Source organism: Haemorhous mexicanus, chromosome 5 (genome assembly GCF_027477595.1).
Source record: "Haemorhous mexicanus isolate bHaeMex1 chromosome 5, bHaeMex1.pri, whole genome shotgun sequence".
NCBI classification, from domain to species: domain Eukaryota; kingdom Metazoa; phylum Chordata; class Aves; order Passeriformes; family Fringillidae; genus Haemorhous; species Haemorhous mexicanus.
This window is the reverse complement of record NC_082345.1, coordinates 62,884,581-62,899,027: the sequence shown is the minus strand read 5'-3', so window position 1 is coordinate 62,899,027 and position 14,447 is coordinate 62,884,581. Positions and strand designations below refer to the sequence as shown.

Below are 14,447 nucleotides of genomic sequence, written 5' to 3'. Positions count from 1 at the left end.
TTGTCTGAAAAAACAAAACACTTTAATTAGACAACTGCAAGCACCTCAAACAACTGGTTATTGTTACAGCATGGGGCTATCTTCTCACAATCTAGTTATTGCAAAGGCATGTGAATAAATTTTATATGGACAAAGTCAAGAAAAAAGTGGCACTGTAGTTACATGAAGATCAGGAGTAAGCTTACATTCATCCCACTGACTTCTAAAAGAGGCCCAAACACACCTCCGTACTGTACATTCTAAAATCTGTATTGCCTATAAGCTTCAGCCTATGCAGCTTTTTTTCCTAGGAAACACATAATTGTTGCGTGCAACTTACAATGGGCAGTCGTATGTCTACGGATGGGAAAGAAGAAAGCTAGTGCAATTTGTTTTAGAAACATGTAAAGCTATGAATGGAATGAGCATGATCTTGCTTCTTGGATTATTTTACCCACTGCACTGTAAATATCTGCAGCTATATCCTTCCTTAACTGATGCCAAGCACACACTTTTATTATAAAAGATCAGTAATTCTACACAGAGAGTGGTTCTCATGCTCTACTTTTAATTTTTTTTCTTTTTCTTAAGGTATAGTACAACTTACAGTGCTTATAAAAAGGCAACACCATATGGTACCATGTCTTCACTATCACATTGTAAGGGAAATTGCTATTTTTCTTTTCTTAAAAGCACTTAAAATAGGCAAAAGTTCTAAAGGGGAGTGCTAAATGATAATGCATACTTTATTAGAAAGAAGTCTAGCCTTCCTTTAAAGTGCCGTTTGGGGAATGAAATCCTGTAAACCAGAGCCACTTTGTTTAAAACCCAATGAACAGGAACTGCTACAGAATAGAAAGTTTACACAATTCCTTAAAGCAGTTTAAAGTCCACTACATGCAATTGGTTTGCTATAAAGCTCTCTAAAACTTAGTCGCTTTACTCTGAAATTGAGTCCCCAGTCCCATATTTAAATGGAAATAAACATTTACAGGGTGCATTTACATACACTATAATACAAGAATGACATCCCTTTGCCAGAAGATAAAATTGTACAATTCCTTGCCGTAACTCAGTTCTGACTTGATAAATTTCTTACACTCGTAAATTATATAATATGCATCAGCTAAAATATTTTTTTTTTCATAAATAGTTACAAAACTTGCCAAAACACATGGGGGGAAGTTTCTTTTGTTCAAAAATCTGACATCTGAATGTCACACAACACAAGAAACAATGCTTAAAGACACGTTAAGTGTTTTCTGAAGAAAGTGGGTGAGTAAACTACTAGCTGAGGACAAAAAGACTACCCTTCCCCAAGAACACAGTGCACAAAAAGCAAAATGTCAAACAGTACCTCAAGCAAAATAAAGGTCTGAGGATTGAAGCCAGCTCACGTGTGATCCTGCTAAAGATTTTGTGACAGTCACCATTTAGGTCCAACGCATTGGAAAGTAGTTGCTGGCTTTTTTTTTTTTTTTTTTACAGCTGGAAGATTCTGCTAAGAATTCAGCCATGGATGCCTAAGGCATTCTCCAGCTGAAGCGCGTTTCTCTGGGACCATTTCTAGCATGGGGATCAGGAAATCTGTAAACTGTGCAGCATCTTCATGAGGCCAACCATACTTCTCCACAAGCACATCAAAAAGACTCCAAGGTTTCAACTTGGTAATGTGTCGGAGTTCTCCTGCAAACAGAAATATTGATGGCATTAGAAAAACACCTTGTTACTCATGTCAGCAACTCATCCCTGTTCCGTTTCTCTCCCACTCTGCCTTCACAGCACCTTCACCAGGCTGGCAATCACTGTTTAGGAAGGGCAGCGCACACCAAGCTTGCTTGAGGTCCTCAAAGGAGATGGGTATGTTCCATGTCCAAGCCAAAAACTGTTCCTACAGCCATCAGAACGTTACACGTGGATTCCAGTGATGTTTCCTGCTGACTTCACTCTCCTGTGCACACAGGCCCTCATTCACACTCATGCTCCCACCATGGCCAAACCACACTGCAGGCCTCTCCTTCTTAATCAGCCAAGGAACCCAAATTTCACAGAACCTGCTCCAATCCCAAGATGGAGGTCTCAGAAACACAGGTCCTTGCCTCACCATGTGACATTTGCCAGCAATGCAGCAGAGCACTGATTCATTCCTAACCAAGCCAAGCAGAGGTTTGGTGCTCCAAAGATCCTGCTCCATCTCCCAGGCAAACACCCCCAGAAAGGCTGGTCTGAGTCTTTCCTGAGAGGGAAGCACCTGCTGCTGCCCAGGTCTCTTTCAACCAACCACCAACAAAAATGGTGGCAGCAGCTGCAGGACTGGAGCTGCCCCCAGGAGCACTTCTGCCAACCTGGCAATGCGTCCCAGACCAAAAGGAAGGAGGTGAGAATCGTTCTGCCATTCAAACCAGCAACACTACCCAGGTCTGTCCATGGGTCATCCAGCATGATGGGGAAGACTCTTCAGTTTCCTGCTCCACCACTGCATAGGAATGAGGCCCAAAGCCATGAGATGTGCCAAGAGGTACGTGGTGAAGGGATTACTGTGGGCACGAGAGGGACGAGCAGCTGCCAGGCCAAATGACCCTCACTGCTGCCATCAGGATACTGAGCTGTCACCTTGCACCAGACCCACAGCCTTTGCAATCCAGGCTCTCAATATCCCTCATTTACATGTGGTGTGGCTGCCCCCTCACCATTCAGGATGGCAGTAACATGGAATTTCACTACAGTCACACCTCCACTTCTCCCAGAAGTGTAAATCTGACATGGGACATCCTCCTTGGATGGAGGATGAGATAGGACCCCACCCTGCAGACAAGTCAATGGGCTTGCTCCTCTCTCCTCCCCAAAGCAGGGACATCTCTCTGACTGTGTCAGACCACAGCCAGGAACACCCGTGTGCAGTGCACTTACACTCGTAGATCCAGTGCATTTATCACCAGCAGTCTAATGAATCTATGGCCTCTTGCTGCAACAAATCACACTGGCCATAAATCTGTGTATGAGAAAGTTCTTACTGAATGTGACCAGACTTAAGAGTGCCTGACCCGTTCTAATCAGTAATTAGAAGCCCTGCCACACCCAAACCCTCTGATCTCTGGGGACCAGCTGAAACCCAAGGGCAGCTGTCTTCTGCCAAATTTTTATACTCTTAATGCAATCCATCTTGAGCATGTGTATAAGCCAGACAGTCTCCATGGCCACTGCAAAAAGCACTTGAGAGACCCCCGAGGTGCTTCTGCACTCAGAAGAGTGATGGGGTCTCACCCAATACTGGAGGCTGAACAGGCTTCACAAGCTCACTTCACCACCTGGCATGGGGGCATCCAGGACACACTACTTGTAAGCCAAGTGGTTTGTCATCGTGGTGCTTGTCCCTGGCTGTAACCTACTGCCCATAAAATGCCATCTGACATCAGCTCACAGACCAGAGTTTCTGCACATCCCTGTGGCTAGGGAAGTTCCAGGGCAGGAGAAGTAACCCATCTCCATCTGACTGCCCCAGGGGCTGAACATCTCAGTGCAATGGATTAAAAGCCCCAAAGGTTCAGCAGGCCCTGTTTCTGCTGCCTCAGCCTCAGCAGTAGGTCCTAGACAGAGTGCAGTGCCTGAAAAAGCAGCTCTCCAGCTGCTGTCACAAAGTCCCCACAAAAGCAAGCGTGCAAACAATCCACCACCGAAGCTGCAGAAACAGGAACTCGAGGTGTGGTACCCACAGGGAGGAATTCCAGCAGAGGCCACCTTCTGGTTTGTGTGTGAACAGTCACAGTGCAGGCATGTCCCACCAGCACCCACAGACACAGAAAGGCTCTGCTTTGGGCCCACAACTGCCCCCCTCACCAGGAAGGGCAGCACACCTCGGAGCAGCATATTCATTTCCAGGCTCACTCTCAGTCCTTTAAATCTTTGTGCAACCCTGAAACTTAACTGCTGAAAATCTTACCTTCTGGAAGGTTTCCAAAAGAGTGTCTTGGTGACTGCTTACAAGAACAGGTAGTAAATTATCTAACAGGAATGCATGAAGTCAAATTACTGCCCAAAAGTAATAGAAAAATGACTTGTTACTGACTGCAAGCAAAAAATTGCTAGGAAAAAAATCGTGTCCATGGTTTCTCCAGCTCCCAGCATTCACTGCAAGGGCTGCTGTAATCATGTACCAAATGAGGCTCAGCTCTGAGGGAAGGTGGGTGTGTGTTCCCATTCAGTACTGTCTTCATCTCTGCACTCACATTTTGTCATTTCCAGCATCTTTCCCCTCTCAGATCTGGTAAGGTAAGATTGCACAATGAGGCTCCTGTGCCACTATGGAGGGAGAGTTCTTGCTGTTTGAGTACTCCTCATTTTGTGAATGCCCATGCTAAGGCCAGCATGATACTCAGCAGTTTTTTTGCTAAGGAACAAACTGTTTTAGCACTATTGGCTGAAGTTTTCCACGAGAAATTCTATGAAGATTGTAAAAGCACTTAAGAAGACAGGATTCAGTAAAAAGTATCTGTGCAAGGACCACACCTAAACTAATGCTTCAGTTTTCAGTAAGGATCACGATGCTAACTATGGAAACAAAATAAAGTAAGTAAAAGAAAATTAACACAGAGTGTTAATTTTGAAGTGGACACAAAGTCTTAGAAACAATTTTTATGTGGGTCCTTCTCATTTCCATCTAAAGAGTGAGAAGAGCACAGGAGATGGAGATGTCTGCCAACTCACATTTTCACCTAGTTCAAGATGTTTGTACCATGTAGCTGGAGGAAAGCAAGGCTGTACCTATATTTAAGGGAGGATTTAAAAAGCACAAGCCCCACCAGTCTGACACCATCTGTATTCAGGGCATTACCATGAAGTTTCAAAGAAGTGCTAAAAATGTAATACTGAGAGCTTCCTCAGAGAAGCTCTTTATTTGGATTTTTGATAGTGAAGCACACAGAAGATAATCTGCAGAGGACAACGGAGCTGTCAGAGCTGTAAAACTCCTGTTGCCAGAGGTAGCAATGATGTCTCTGAAAAAGGAAATGTTAAGCCAGAAGGAAATTACTAAAAAAAATTTCTGAAGGACCAGGGGAGAAAAATGCTATTTAAAGCTATCTCTGCTGACTGTAATACAAAAAAACCCAGAGCTAGTCTATAAAATTTGTCAAAGACAAATTTAAGAGGTGTCACCAGGCAAGAGGAGGATGGATTACTGAACAGTAAGCCATGGATGATGTGAAGAACTGGGAAGCAGCAATGGGATACAATCTGCTGCTACACATCTATGACATGATCCCGAGAACTAATTCAAGGACTGGTGGTGCAGTGGTGGAAGTGAGGAGCGTGGAGGGAGCCCTCCCTCCCTTCCAGGACATCACAATGAGTGCTTCTCATTGCTCAGCTTCCAAAGGGCAAGGCCAGCACCTGGCCAACATCTTGCAGAAGTTTAGCTCACAAGGAAACATGACTAGCAAATAGCAGAAGAAAAATAGAAGCGACCAGGGTCTAGGAATAACAAAAGGATTTTACGTTTTAATGCCAAAACTTATTAATAATTCTTACAGTCAAAACAGCTTCCATGAAGACACTGAAGAAAAGGACTCCCTGGAGTCCTTTACTGGGTTCAATCAAGATGAGACCCTATAAAAATATGTGAGCATCTGTGTTATAGTGTAAGAACAATCAAGATGAGACCCTATAAAAATATGTGAGCATTTGTGTTAATAGTATATAAAGTAACTTAAAAATGCTTTTCTTCTTTTAAATGCATCCTCCTATTTGAATGTCTAAAAATGCTTCAGGCAATTACTGAGAAAGGACTTGATCCTCTGAACTCTTTAAGTTACTAGCATCTTTCTATTTGTGCCTGGGACTTCAGTAGCACAATTCAAATGTTTACAGCACCTCTCTGAGGTCAAACTTGCTCATGGACAGGAGCAAAACTTAAAGTGATTTTCACCCAAGACTGATGTTTTTAAAACAGGAACTCAAAGCAAGATTTCTAAGCCCACCCTTAGACCACAGCTAGAAATTGTCCCAAGAGCCCCAGGCCTGTACCACGAGGCTTCTGATCTCCAGTGCTCAAGCCACAAGCAGATGAGTACAAAATGCAGCAGCTTGCTGGCCAACTCTGAAGCCAACCTCTCATACCCTGCCAGCCCACCACACACAAATCCCAGCTGGGGACACCAGAGGCTGGCAGTACTGGGGTGGCCAGGGAAAAGGAAAAGGGTGCCTGAAAAGGAAAAGGAAAGGGTGCAAAGAAAAGATGCTCAAGGAACCAGGACACTTGGCACCTCCAGTTTTGTTCCACAAACATTTCAGCTTCCCCAACCTGCAACAGTAGAATAACTGGTATGATCTGAAAGAGCAGCTTGGTTTGTTACTCCTTTGTATTGCATTTGAGATTCTCTGGTTTAAGCAGGAACAGGTGGGATCCAAGTCTACTGAATTTTCCACAGAAACTCGCATTTATATGTTGTGTGGTTGGTGAATGAAGCCTTTAATCCTACCTTAAATCCCACCCTGAGGATGCAAGAGGCACCCCCAGTGCCTCTGAGGAATGTCACTGACATTTTGGCCCTAGAGGATAACAGGGACACTCTGCAGTTGAAGATGCTCATGGAAGCACCAGAGACTCTCCACATCACAGGAATTTTACAAACTGCCCTCTCCTGTGCACTGCCAACACTGCAGTTACTGAGTAACTGCTAGGTCATTTTGCAGTTCTGTCACATCATGAGAAAATGCCAACCTATCTGCTGTAAGGTGAAAAGTAGAAATGTGAGACGCTCCAGCAGCTGCAATCCCTGTCTGGAGGTGCTGCAGGGTGTATCTTGTGCCCAGCCCTCTTACTGCTTGATACATTTCCAGACCTGTGGGCCTCATGTACATCTCAGTAGCCAGGAGATTGTTTGAAGCCCACTGACACAGGCCCCCTCTCTCTGCCCGCTGAGGCACCCAGCTCCTGAAACTCACTGCCTGCTGTGCAGGGAAGCACTTGTTTTAAAGCCACCCTCTGCAAATTTCACTGCCTTTCCCCCAGCTCTTACACGGTAAATGCTGGCAAACAGCAGCTTGCCTTCAGCTAATGCACTGACTTTCTGATTATGTGAACCTTTACTCCACACTCCAAAGCCCGAGGCATTTCAGCCTCCCCCAAAGGGCAGCTGCTCCCTCCTAGATCATCACTGCTGCCCTCCTCTGCACTGCAACGCCATTAGCAGCCTCCTTGAGTCCCTGCTGCAGCAGGAATACCCAGCACAGAGCAGGAGGGAGGCTGAATCACTGCTGGCAGGGCATGGGAGGGTGAATCACTGATTGTGCTCGGCCTCACAATCCTGAGCTCCAGAGCCGCCAGCTCAGCCCCCAGACACCGACACCTCACTGCAGCCACGGGCAGGGCAACCCCCAGCTCTGCCCTCCCCAGCTGTGGCTGACAGCCATGGATGCTCCCCCACCATGTAACAGGATGCTCCTGACAGACCCTGTCCCTCCACCAGCACGGGCTGTCTCATAACCGAGGGGATGGACACACCTGAGGCACCACCACGTTCTCCCCCCACGAGTCAAAACCCTGCCTTGAAGGGCAGCCTGGGCCAAGTTCCATCTCTCTGCCTGCTCCCTGGGTGTGACAGCAGCCACACTCAGCTCAGGGTCCACTGCCCAGGTATTCCCTTCCTGCCTCTGTCATTCCTTACCAGTAGCACCTGCTGGACCACTAGCTAGGATCCAAAGCTGCTGACAGATGATTTTTCACCACACTACAAGCTATGCATCACTTGAGTCCTCACACTCACAGGAACATTAGACAACAGATTCACACGGACACTTGTTAACATCCACACTTTGCTGAGTACATCCCCAAATGAATTTGAAATGAAATACTGAAATGAACACCTCAAATTGGGGCTTTTCCCAGAAAGCCAAGTTTACATCACAGTTCTTCTTTAGTAAGTGCTCTCCATTTAAATGGATCTATTTCTTCAGTACCCGTAAATGAACATATTCTCCTTTTGGATAGTATTATGCTTTAAATTAGTGGTGCATAAATACCGTTACCTTTTTTGGTGAAAAACTCCTTGGAATATTTCCCCAACATAGCGTATTTTCGAGGGATTTTTCCCAGCAGTTCAATGATCAATGCTATGTGGTCTGCATTGGAGAACATTGCCAGCAAAACAGAAACATACAACAGTTTAATCAGTACATTGCATGCACACACTAACACTGGCCCGGTACAGACAGAAATAGATTGATCCTGGTAAAAAACACACGTGCACACTGCTCACTCAGTGGCTACTTTGGAAAGATGCTTTCAGCAAAACTTCCTTCTCAAAACAACGAGTGCCAGCTGCCACAAACAAGTTTTGCCATGAAATTTAAAATGTACCAATAGTTATTTTCCAGAACATTTGGGTAAAAAAAAAAAATTGTCAGAGATTCCTGGGAATTTTGCTTTTTCAAAATGAAAATTTTGTTGTGTGATTTCAGGAAATGCTCCTCGCTGGGACACAACCAGCAACAGCAATTCCACTTCTGTCTGCATCACGGCACCTTTCAAAAAGAAGAGGTACTACCTCTGCGATTGAAGAATTCCCGAGAATATTTTCCAGATAGAGCAAAGTGCCTTGGGATATTGCCTAGCAGCTCTATGATGTGTGCTATGTGGTCTATGAGGGAGAGAAAAAAAGGATACGGGGGTGGAAGGGGCAGGGAAAGGATGGGATAAAAAAGAAGAGGAAAGAAACTGGAATTAGTAAAAAATCAGAAATAGTTTCAAATCAACAATGTTTGCAGCAAATCCATGCAGAGGTTTCCAGGATCAGCAGAGCTCTGGCATCATTAGTAGCATTTAGGAACAATGAATGATGCCCACATTACCACTGCAAAGAGCATTTACAAGCAAACAAGCATGAAAATGGACAGGTATACAGATGGAAGCAGGAGTTAACTCTGATTTAAAAAAAAAAAATTAGTAATTGCCTAATACAAATAAAAATACACAATGTAAACATTATTCCAGTGTCACTCTTGTAAAGAGAATACTAGAATAAAATTCAAATTTGTTGTTTCTTTTCTAAACTAAAATGCTATTTTCAATCAGGTTTCCACACATATGCAATCTTACAAGAAGGGTAGTTTAATTCCTTCAGGCAGTTGTTAAGTAGATGAATATCTGCAGAAGGCAGTTTTTGCCCACCCACTGCTAGTGGTGGAACTTAAAACTAAAAAGAAAAAAAATCATATTTATATTCTGAAAACAATGTGTATGAACAGTTCTACTCAAAACAAATACCAAAACTTAAACCCCACTGTAACCTCACTGGAAAGTTAAGAGAAGGTGTATGAAAATATGAAGAAACTCTTACAATACCTCAAAAGAGTCATACCTTCATCCCTGGAATAGTCTTCACCAGAGTGTGGCTCAAACAAGTAATCTCCAGTCGCTAGCTCAAACGCCTACAACGTAACAGACACAGTCATGGGTACTGCAGAAGTAAGGCTTTCCATCAAAAGGTGTCAGCACAACATCACAACTATCTCAGAAACCAGAGGGAATTCATACTCAAAGCTGGAGCCTGTGACTGGATCTAAGACTGAGGAGCAGCCACTTACCTGGGGACACTGTTCCTGCAGAGCAGCAGCAGCAGCAGCACACACCCAGGCTCTGCCCCACGTCCAGCCCCCGCCCACCCCCCAGGCACTGCTGCCCCTCCAGCTGGGATGAAGGAAGGAAATCACCCAGGGCTGGAGTGCAGCCCCTCCCTGCAGCCCCTGGGGAGCCCTGGCAGAGCTGCCAGGCTCCCGAGGGTCCGGCAGTGCTGCACTGAGCCAGGGGCTTAAACACAGCCTCACCCACTCGTGGGCAGTGTGGTGATTGTGCCAAGTACCTGAACGCATCAGGCATTTATAATATAATAATAATATATATAAATAATACAATATAATACACATAATAAGAGCTACACATGTATCTAATGGGTATTTACCTGTCAGGCTGCATGCTGGAGGCTAAACTAGAAAAGTCTGAATCACAAACAAAATCCATTTATGACTATAATTAATCACTTAAATTAGCTTATTGGATTACTCTAAATCTGAAAGACTTTTTTTTAATACTTCAATGGTGGGAGTAAATGGCGAGATAGATACTGATGGGGAATCCAGAACAGACACCGGGACATGAGATCCCCTCAGGGCAGGCAATGCTTCCATGGGACATTAGCTCTGTGTTAGGGGAGGGCAAAACTGACTTTCTCTGTATGGGTGTAATGAATATGAAAAGCTGCAAAGCTCTGAAGCAACTATGAGAGCCCCTACTTGTGCCCAGACATGGATTCATCTGGTCTAATTTGCTAAACTAGTCTCTTTCAGCTCTGGCTCACCAATTGCCCAAGCAGCCACAGGAATCTAATTCCTTCCAGGTGGTTTAAACATCAAACTATTTTCCATGACTAAGACATGGGAAAACAACTGATCCAGAAAAGCATTCCAAAAACCAGGCAGACCTTCCTAGCACAATTCTAGGATGGGATTCCACTCCATTAGAACATTTACTACAAAATACTTGTCTCCTGAAAATAGACACTTTTCTGTTCCAATTTACAAACTGGAGTTGTTAAATCACCTGTAAATTTAGCCTATTTACAAGCACTTGGCTTCTTCAAGCTGTGAACTGCAGTGCCATCCAAGTGGGCTACAGCCAACATAACTCATTGCATTCACACATAGCAGCCAAGAAAACAGGAACAGCCCTTGCTGGCATTTCTGCTGATCCTATGAACAGGCCTTGAACTTCTAAAGTTACTATCACTAATAAACAGTCATTCACTACTTTTCTTATTCTACTCTTAGCTCAGGATTGACAGTTTGCATTTTACAGCTGAAAAAAACTGGACTGACATCATAAAATACCAGGTTTCTAAACAGAAAAAATGTTAAGAGCAGGCAGAAGTGATCACTGGGATAGATCTCTGAACACACCACAGAGAACATTGTTATTCTGAGATGAGACAGAGAAGACCCAAGTGTCCTCTCTGTATCTCATGGCAATGTATTTATTCATAGAAGAGCTGGACCAGGAGAGCACACACCAACAGGGCTGATTCCCAAGGACATTGAGAAACTCTCTGCTATTACACACAGATCCCTGGAGAAGAATGGAAATGGAGCTGCATTTAGCCACAAGGGTAGACTACACCAGAATATAGTTTTTGTCCATAAAATGAAGTATTAATAGCTCGATATGTCTGTGTGGGACTAAAAAGATTAAACTGAAAAACTGTGAAAACTGCTTATAGAGAAGCACAAGAGGTAAGCATACTGCTGTGATACTCTGAATTTCAGATCAGTTTGTGTATTGCAAGAGCTGAAAATTCCCACAGATTTGGGATATTTTTTTTTGTACACCACCCTCTCGCTGAACAAAAACTACAACTTTTGAAAATGACAATGATGCTTCTCTTTTCCTTTCTGTACAGCTCTGACTGCATGCCCAGGATGGGCTGAGGCCGCAGCACTTCACAAATTTCATTTTCTGACTCTCCCTAAAGGCCTCTAAGAACAAAACCACTTCTGACTCACATGCACACAAGGTCAGCCCAGAGGCAGGTGCTGTGGTAAGTATTTGTAAGGATGGTTCTTAGCATCCATGGAAGACAATGTTTCACAGGTTTAACTGTGGCAGCCTGGTAGTTTCTTCCCAGCTACTTTCAGGACAGACTGGCTACACAGGGCAAGATTAATGAAATTAATTTGTCCTCATATAAAAAAGAATAAAACTCAGATCAAGGTTTTTGTCATAAAGAATCAGCGCTAGAAATACATTAATGAACACATTAACAGCTGTAAGCAGGACAATCCCATCTCTGGATTGTAGAAGAGTTTTTCTGCTCTCTAAAGCACTCTCCAAAGGGGTGGTGCACTGGAAAGCCCATGCTGTTATGGAGTGGGAGCTGCTGGAAGAGCAGATCTCTGCTGCTGCAGACTGAGAGCCACAGCTCTGGCTGTGGAACCACTGCTGCTCTGGGATTCCTGGGCATCCTCAGTACTTACCCACACTTTACACCCACCTGCAGGCACATACAGCCCCCAGACCCCATGAGGGAGGTCACTGACACTCTGTGATGACTCAAGGAGACCCCAAGGGCAGCACAGTGACCATGGATCTGGTCTGCCCAGCTGTGACCAGTCTGGGGTCACCAGTGTGAGAGTGACCCTGTCAAAGTGGGGAAAGGTCAGGGAGGACCTGAGGCACTGGGGGGCTGAGCAGAGGATGCAGGAGGGGAGGCTGGCAGGGCTGGGTTTGCTCAGAGGGGAGAAGGGATTAAATTGCTGCACTCCACTGCCTGAAGGCAAAAGTGGAGAAAAAAAGTTACACTCTCCCCAATGAAAGGACAACACAGGCAGCAAGATGGGAAATTCCAATCAAACATGAGGGGAAAAATTCTTTGGTGAGACTGCCTGAGTACTGGGACAAGCTGCTCAGAAAGGCTGTGGAAATGCCATTCTTACAGGCACATCCTGAGGTACGGAACCTCAAATGGACATGGCACCCAGTGACCTCATCTACCTTTGATAACAACCCTTGTTCAAGGAGGAGGCAGATACCAGAGATCACTTTAAACCCAAATTTGTCTATAATTTCCATGAGGCTACAAATACAGACTAACTATATTTACTTACTTTCCCTTTGAAAGTAATAATTTCTAAGAACAAGTTTCTTGACAGAAGCTCCAACTTAAAAATACCACGATTTTTTTACTTAATGTTGACATTTACCTCAAGACAAGTCAGCATTTCATTTATTATATGGAGATAAAAAAATTAGATACATCACACTCAACATATGGCACAGAAGCCCAAGGCAACCACCCATCTTTACTGAGTGTTCTGGCAATTTCTACTTACCACTTTCCTAAGGTTCTCACAGAAAACCAGTCTAGACTGCTTTTCTCCATCTGCAGATGGTGAACCTTTCATATAAATGGTTACACTGCTGTTTTATAGGCTCTGAAGAGGCTCTATTTCTTTCCTGCCACACGATTGTATGTGAACCTAGCACAGCCCAGCACTGGTGGCATCGCTCTATAATGGACCCATATCTAAACACACAATTGGAAATAGCTACATTTTCACTCTGTGACAGCTGTGTACTCAATCTGGTGATTGAAAAATGGATGCATGCCTAGGGAAAGCTCTCTGGGAGAGGACTGGAAGAACAATTCACTTGGACTGCATCAGCCTCCCTGAACTGAAGCCCCAGCTGAAAAAGAACAACAAGCTATAGGCCAGAATTATTATTTTGACAGATGAGATGCAGCTCTTGGCCAGAGCTTCTACCCAGCTGAAATGAAGAGATGTGAATGCGAAGACTGTAACTGCTTTAAAAACAGGCTTGGTTTTAAGACTATTCCAGAGGTCAGTGGGAGCATGGAAAGAAGATCAGAGAGCCTTCTGAGATACACACAGCAGCTGACAGTTTGTTCTCCCACGGACATCTCCCTCTGAAGAGCCAGGCAATGGGAAGAGTATGAAAGGCATTTTGCATGGTTAGTGCTTGGTAAGAAAGGCCAAATATACAAACCAGAGACTTGCATGGGATGCTTGGAAAGGCATCAGGGTCATTTTACTTGCTGTACTCCGATCTTGGAATCATGCATACTGAGTGGTTGTTTTGGAAAGTCAGCTCCTCTGGGAAATCATTTTCTTTTGAGTGTTTCAGGTTGTCCACCCACCACCTTCAAAAAGGGTGTACAGCGAGTAATAACAGCATTCTGTACTGTATCTGCCTACTGAAAAATACATGCATAGCAACTTCAGCTTTTTCTCCCCTCGAAACCACATTTCTGATTTTCAATTTTTCCTCAAAATACTGCTTCTGTGCAGACTGGAGCTTGTCATCACACCTTTGGTATGTGCCACTCACACAGACTGACATGATGATACTCATGATCCCATGGAGACAAGATCATTTTTTCCCTGCTTACAACAGTGAAGAGTAGTTAAGGACAGTTACCTCTCCACTCCACATTGGAGAACAGCATACAAAGAAATAAACTGGGGCCACAAGCCTGCAATGCACCCACAAGCACTTACATGTAGGTTTAATTTTAACATAACTTACGATATATCCTGTTCATTCTCCATTCTGTTCCTCTGAGCTCTCTCACATGAACAGAAATGGCACGAATAAACCCCACTGCTGTAAACTTGCTTGCCTTGTAGTAGCACATCCTTTGTTTAGAAAGCTCTTTGTCTGTCCCCTTTCCATCACACCTGTAATGTTTTCTTTCATCATCTGTATTCTCTTTGGGGAGATAAAATACCAAGTACAATTTTCACCTTCTCTGACTTCCTGCTGACCTGTAGCTGTCATCTGTATGCTAGGTCTTATTTCAAAGAGAGGATATTGCAGGAATCACAACTGTCCACAAAAGACACCTCAGAAAAGTGTTAAAAACTTAAAAAGCCTTGTTCATGTCCCAGCCTGTGACACAGTC

At 44.2% G+C, this 14,447-nt stretch overlaps 1 protein-coding gene across 3 annotated transcripts in view; it reads right to left on the bottom strand.

The window, feature by feature from the left end:
• Positions 1-14,447, bottom strand: part of SRPK2 (SRSF protein kinase 2) — a 128,421-nt gene continuing 113,974 nt past the window's right edge. Inside the window, exons 14-17 of one of the 3 annotated variants that reach the window (XM_059847384.1) lie at positions 9,336-9,405; positions 8,523-8,615; positions 8,005-8,097; positions 1-1,665 (exon numbers count right to left, since the gene is read on the bottom strand). In XM_059847384.1, the coding sequence (XP_059703367.1) occupies positions 1,481-1,665; positions 8,005-8,097; positions 8,523-8,615; positions 9,336-9,405 (441 nt within the window). In that variant the 3' untranslated portion in view covers positions 1-1,480. The remainder of the gene's footprint in view (positions 1,666-8,004; positions 8,098-8,522; positions 8,616-9,335; positions 9,406-14,447) is intronic. The other 2 variants (XM_059847382.1, XM_059847383.1) reach the window with 2 other exon arrangements.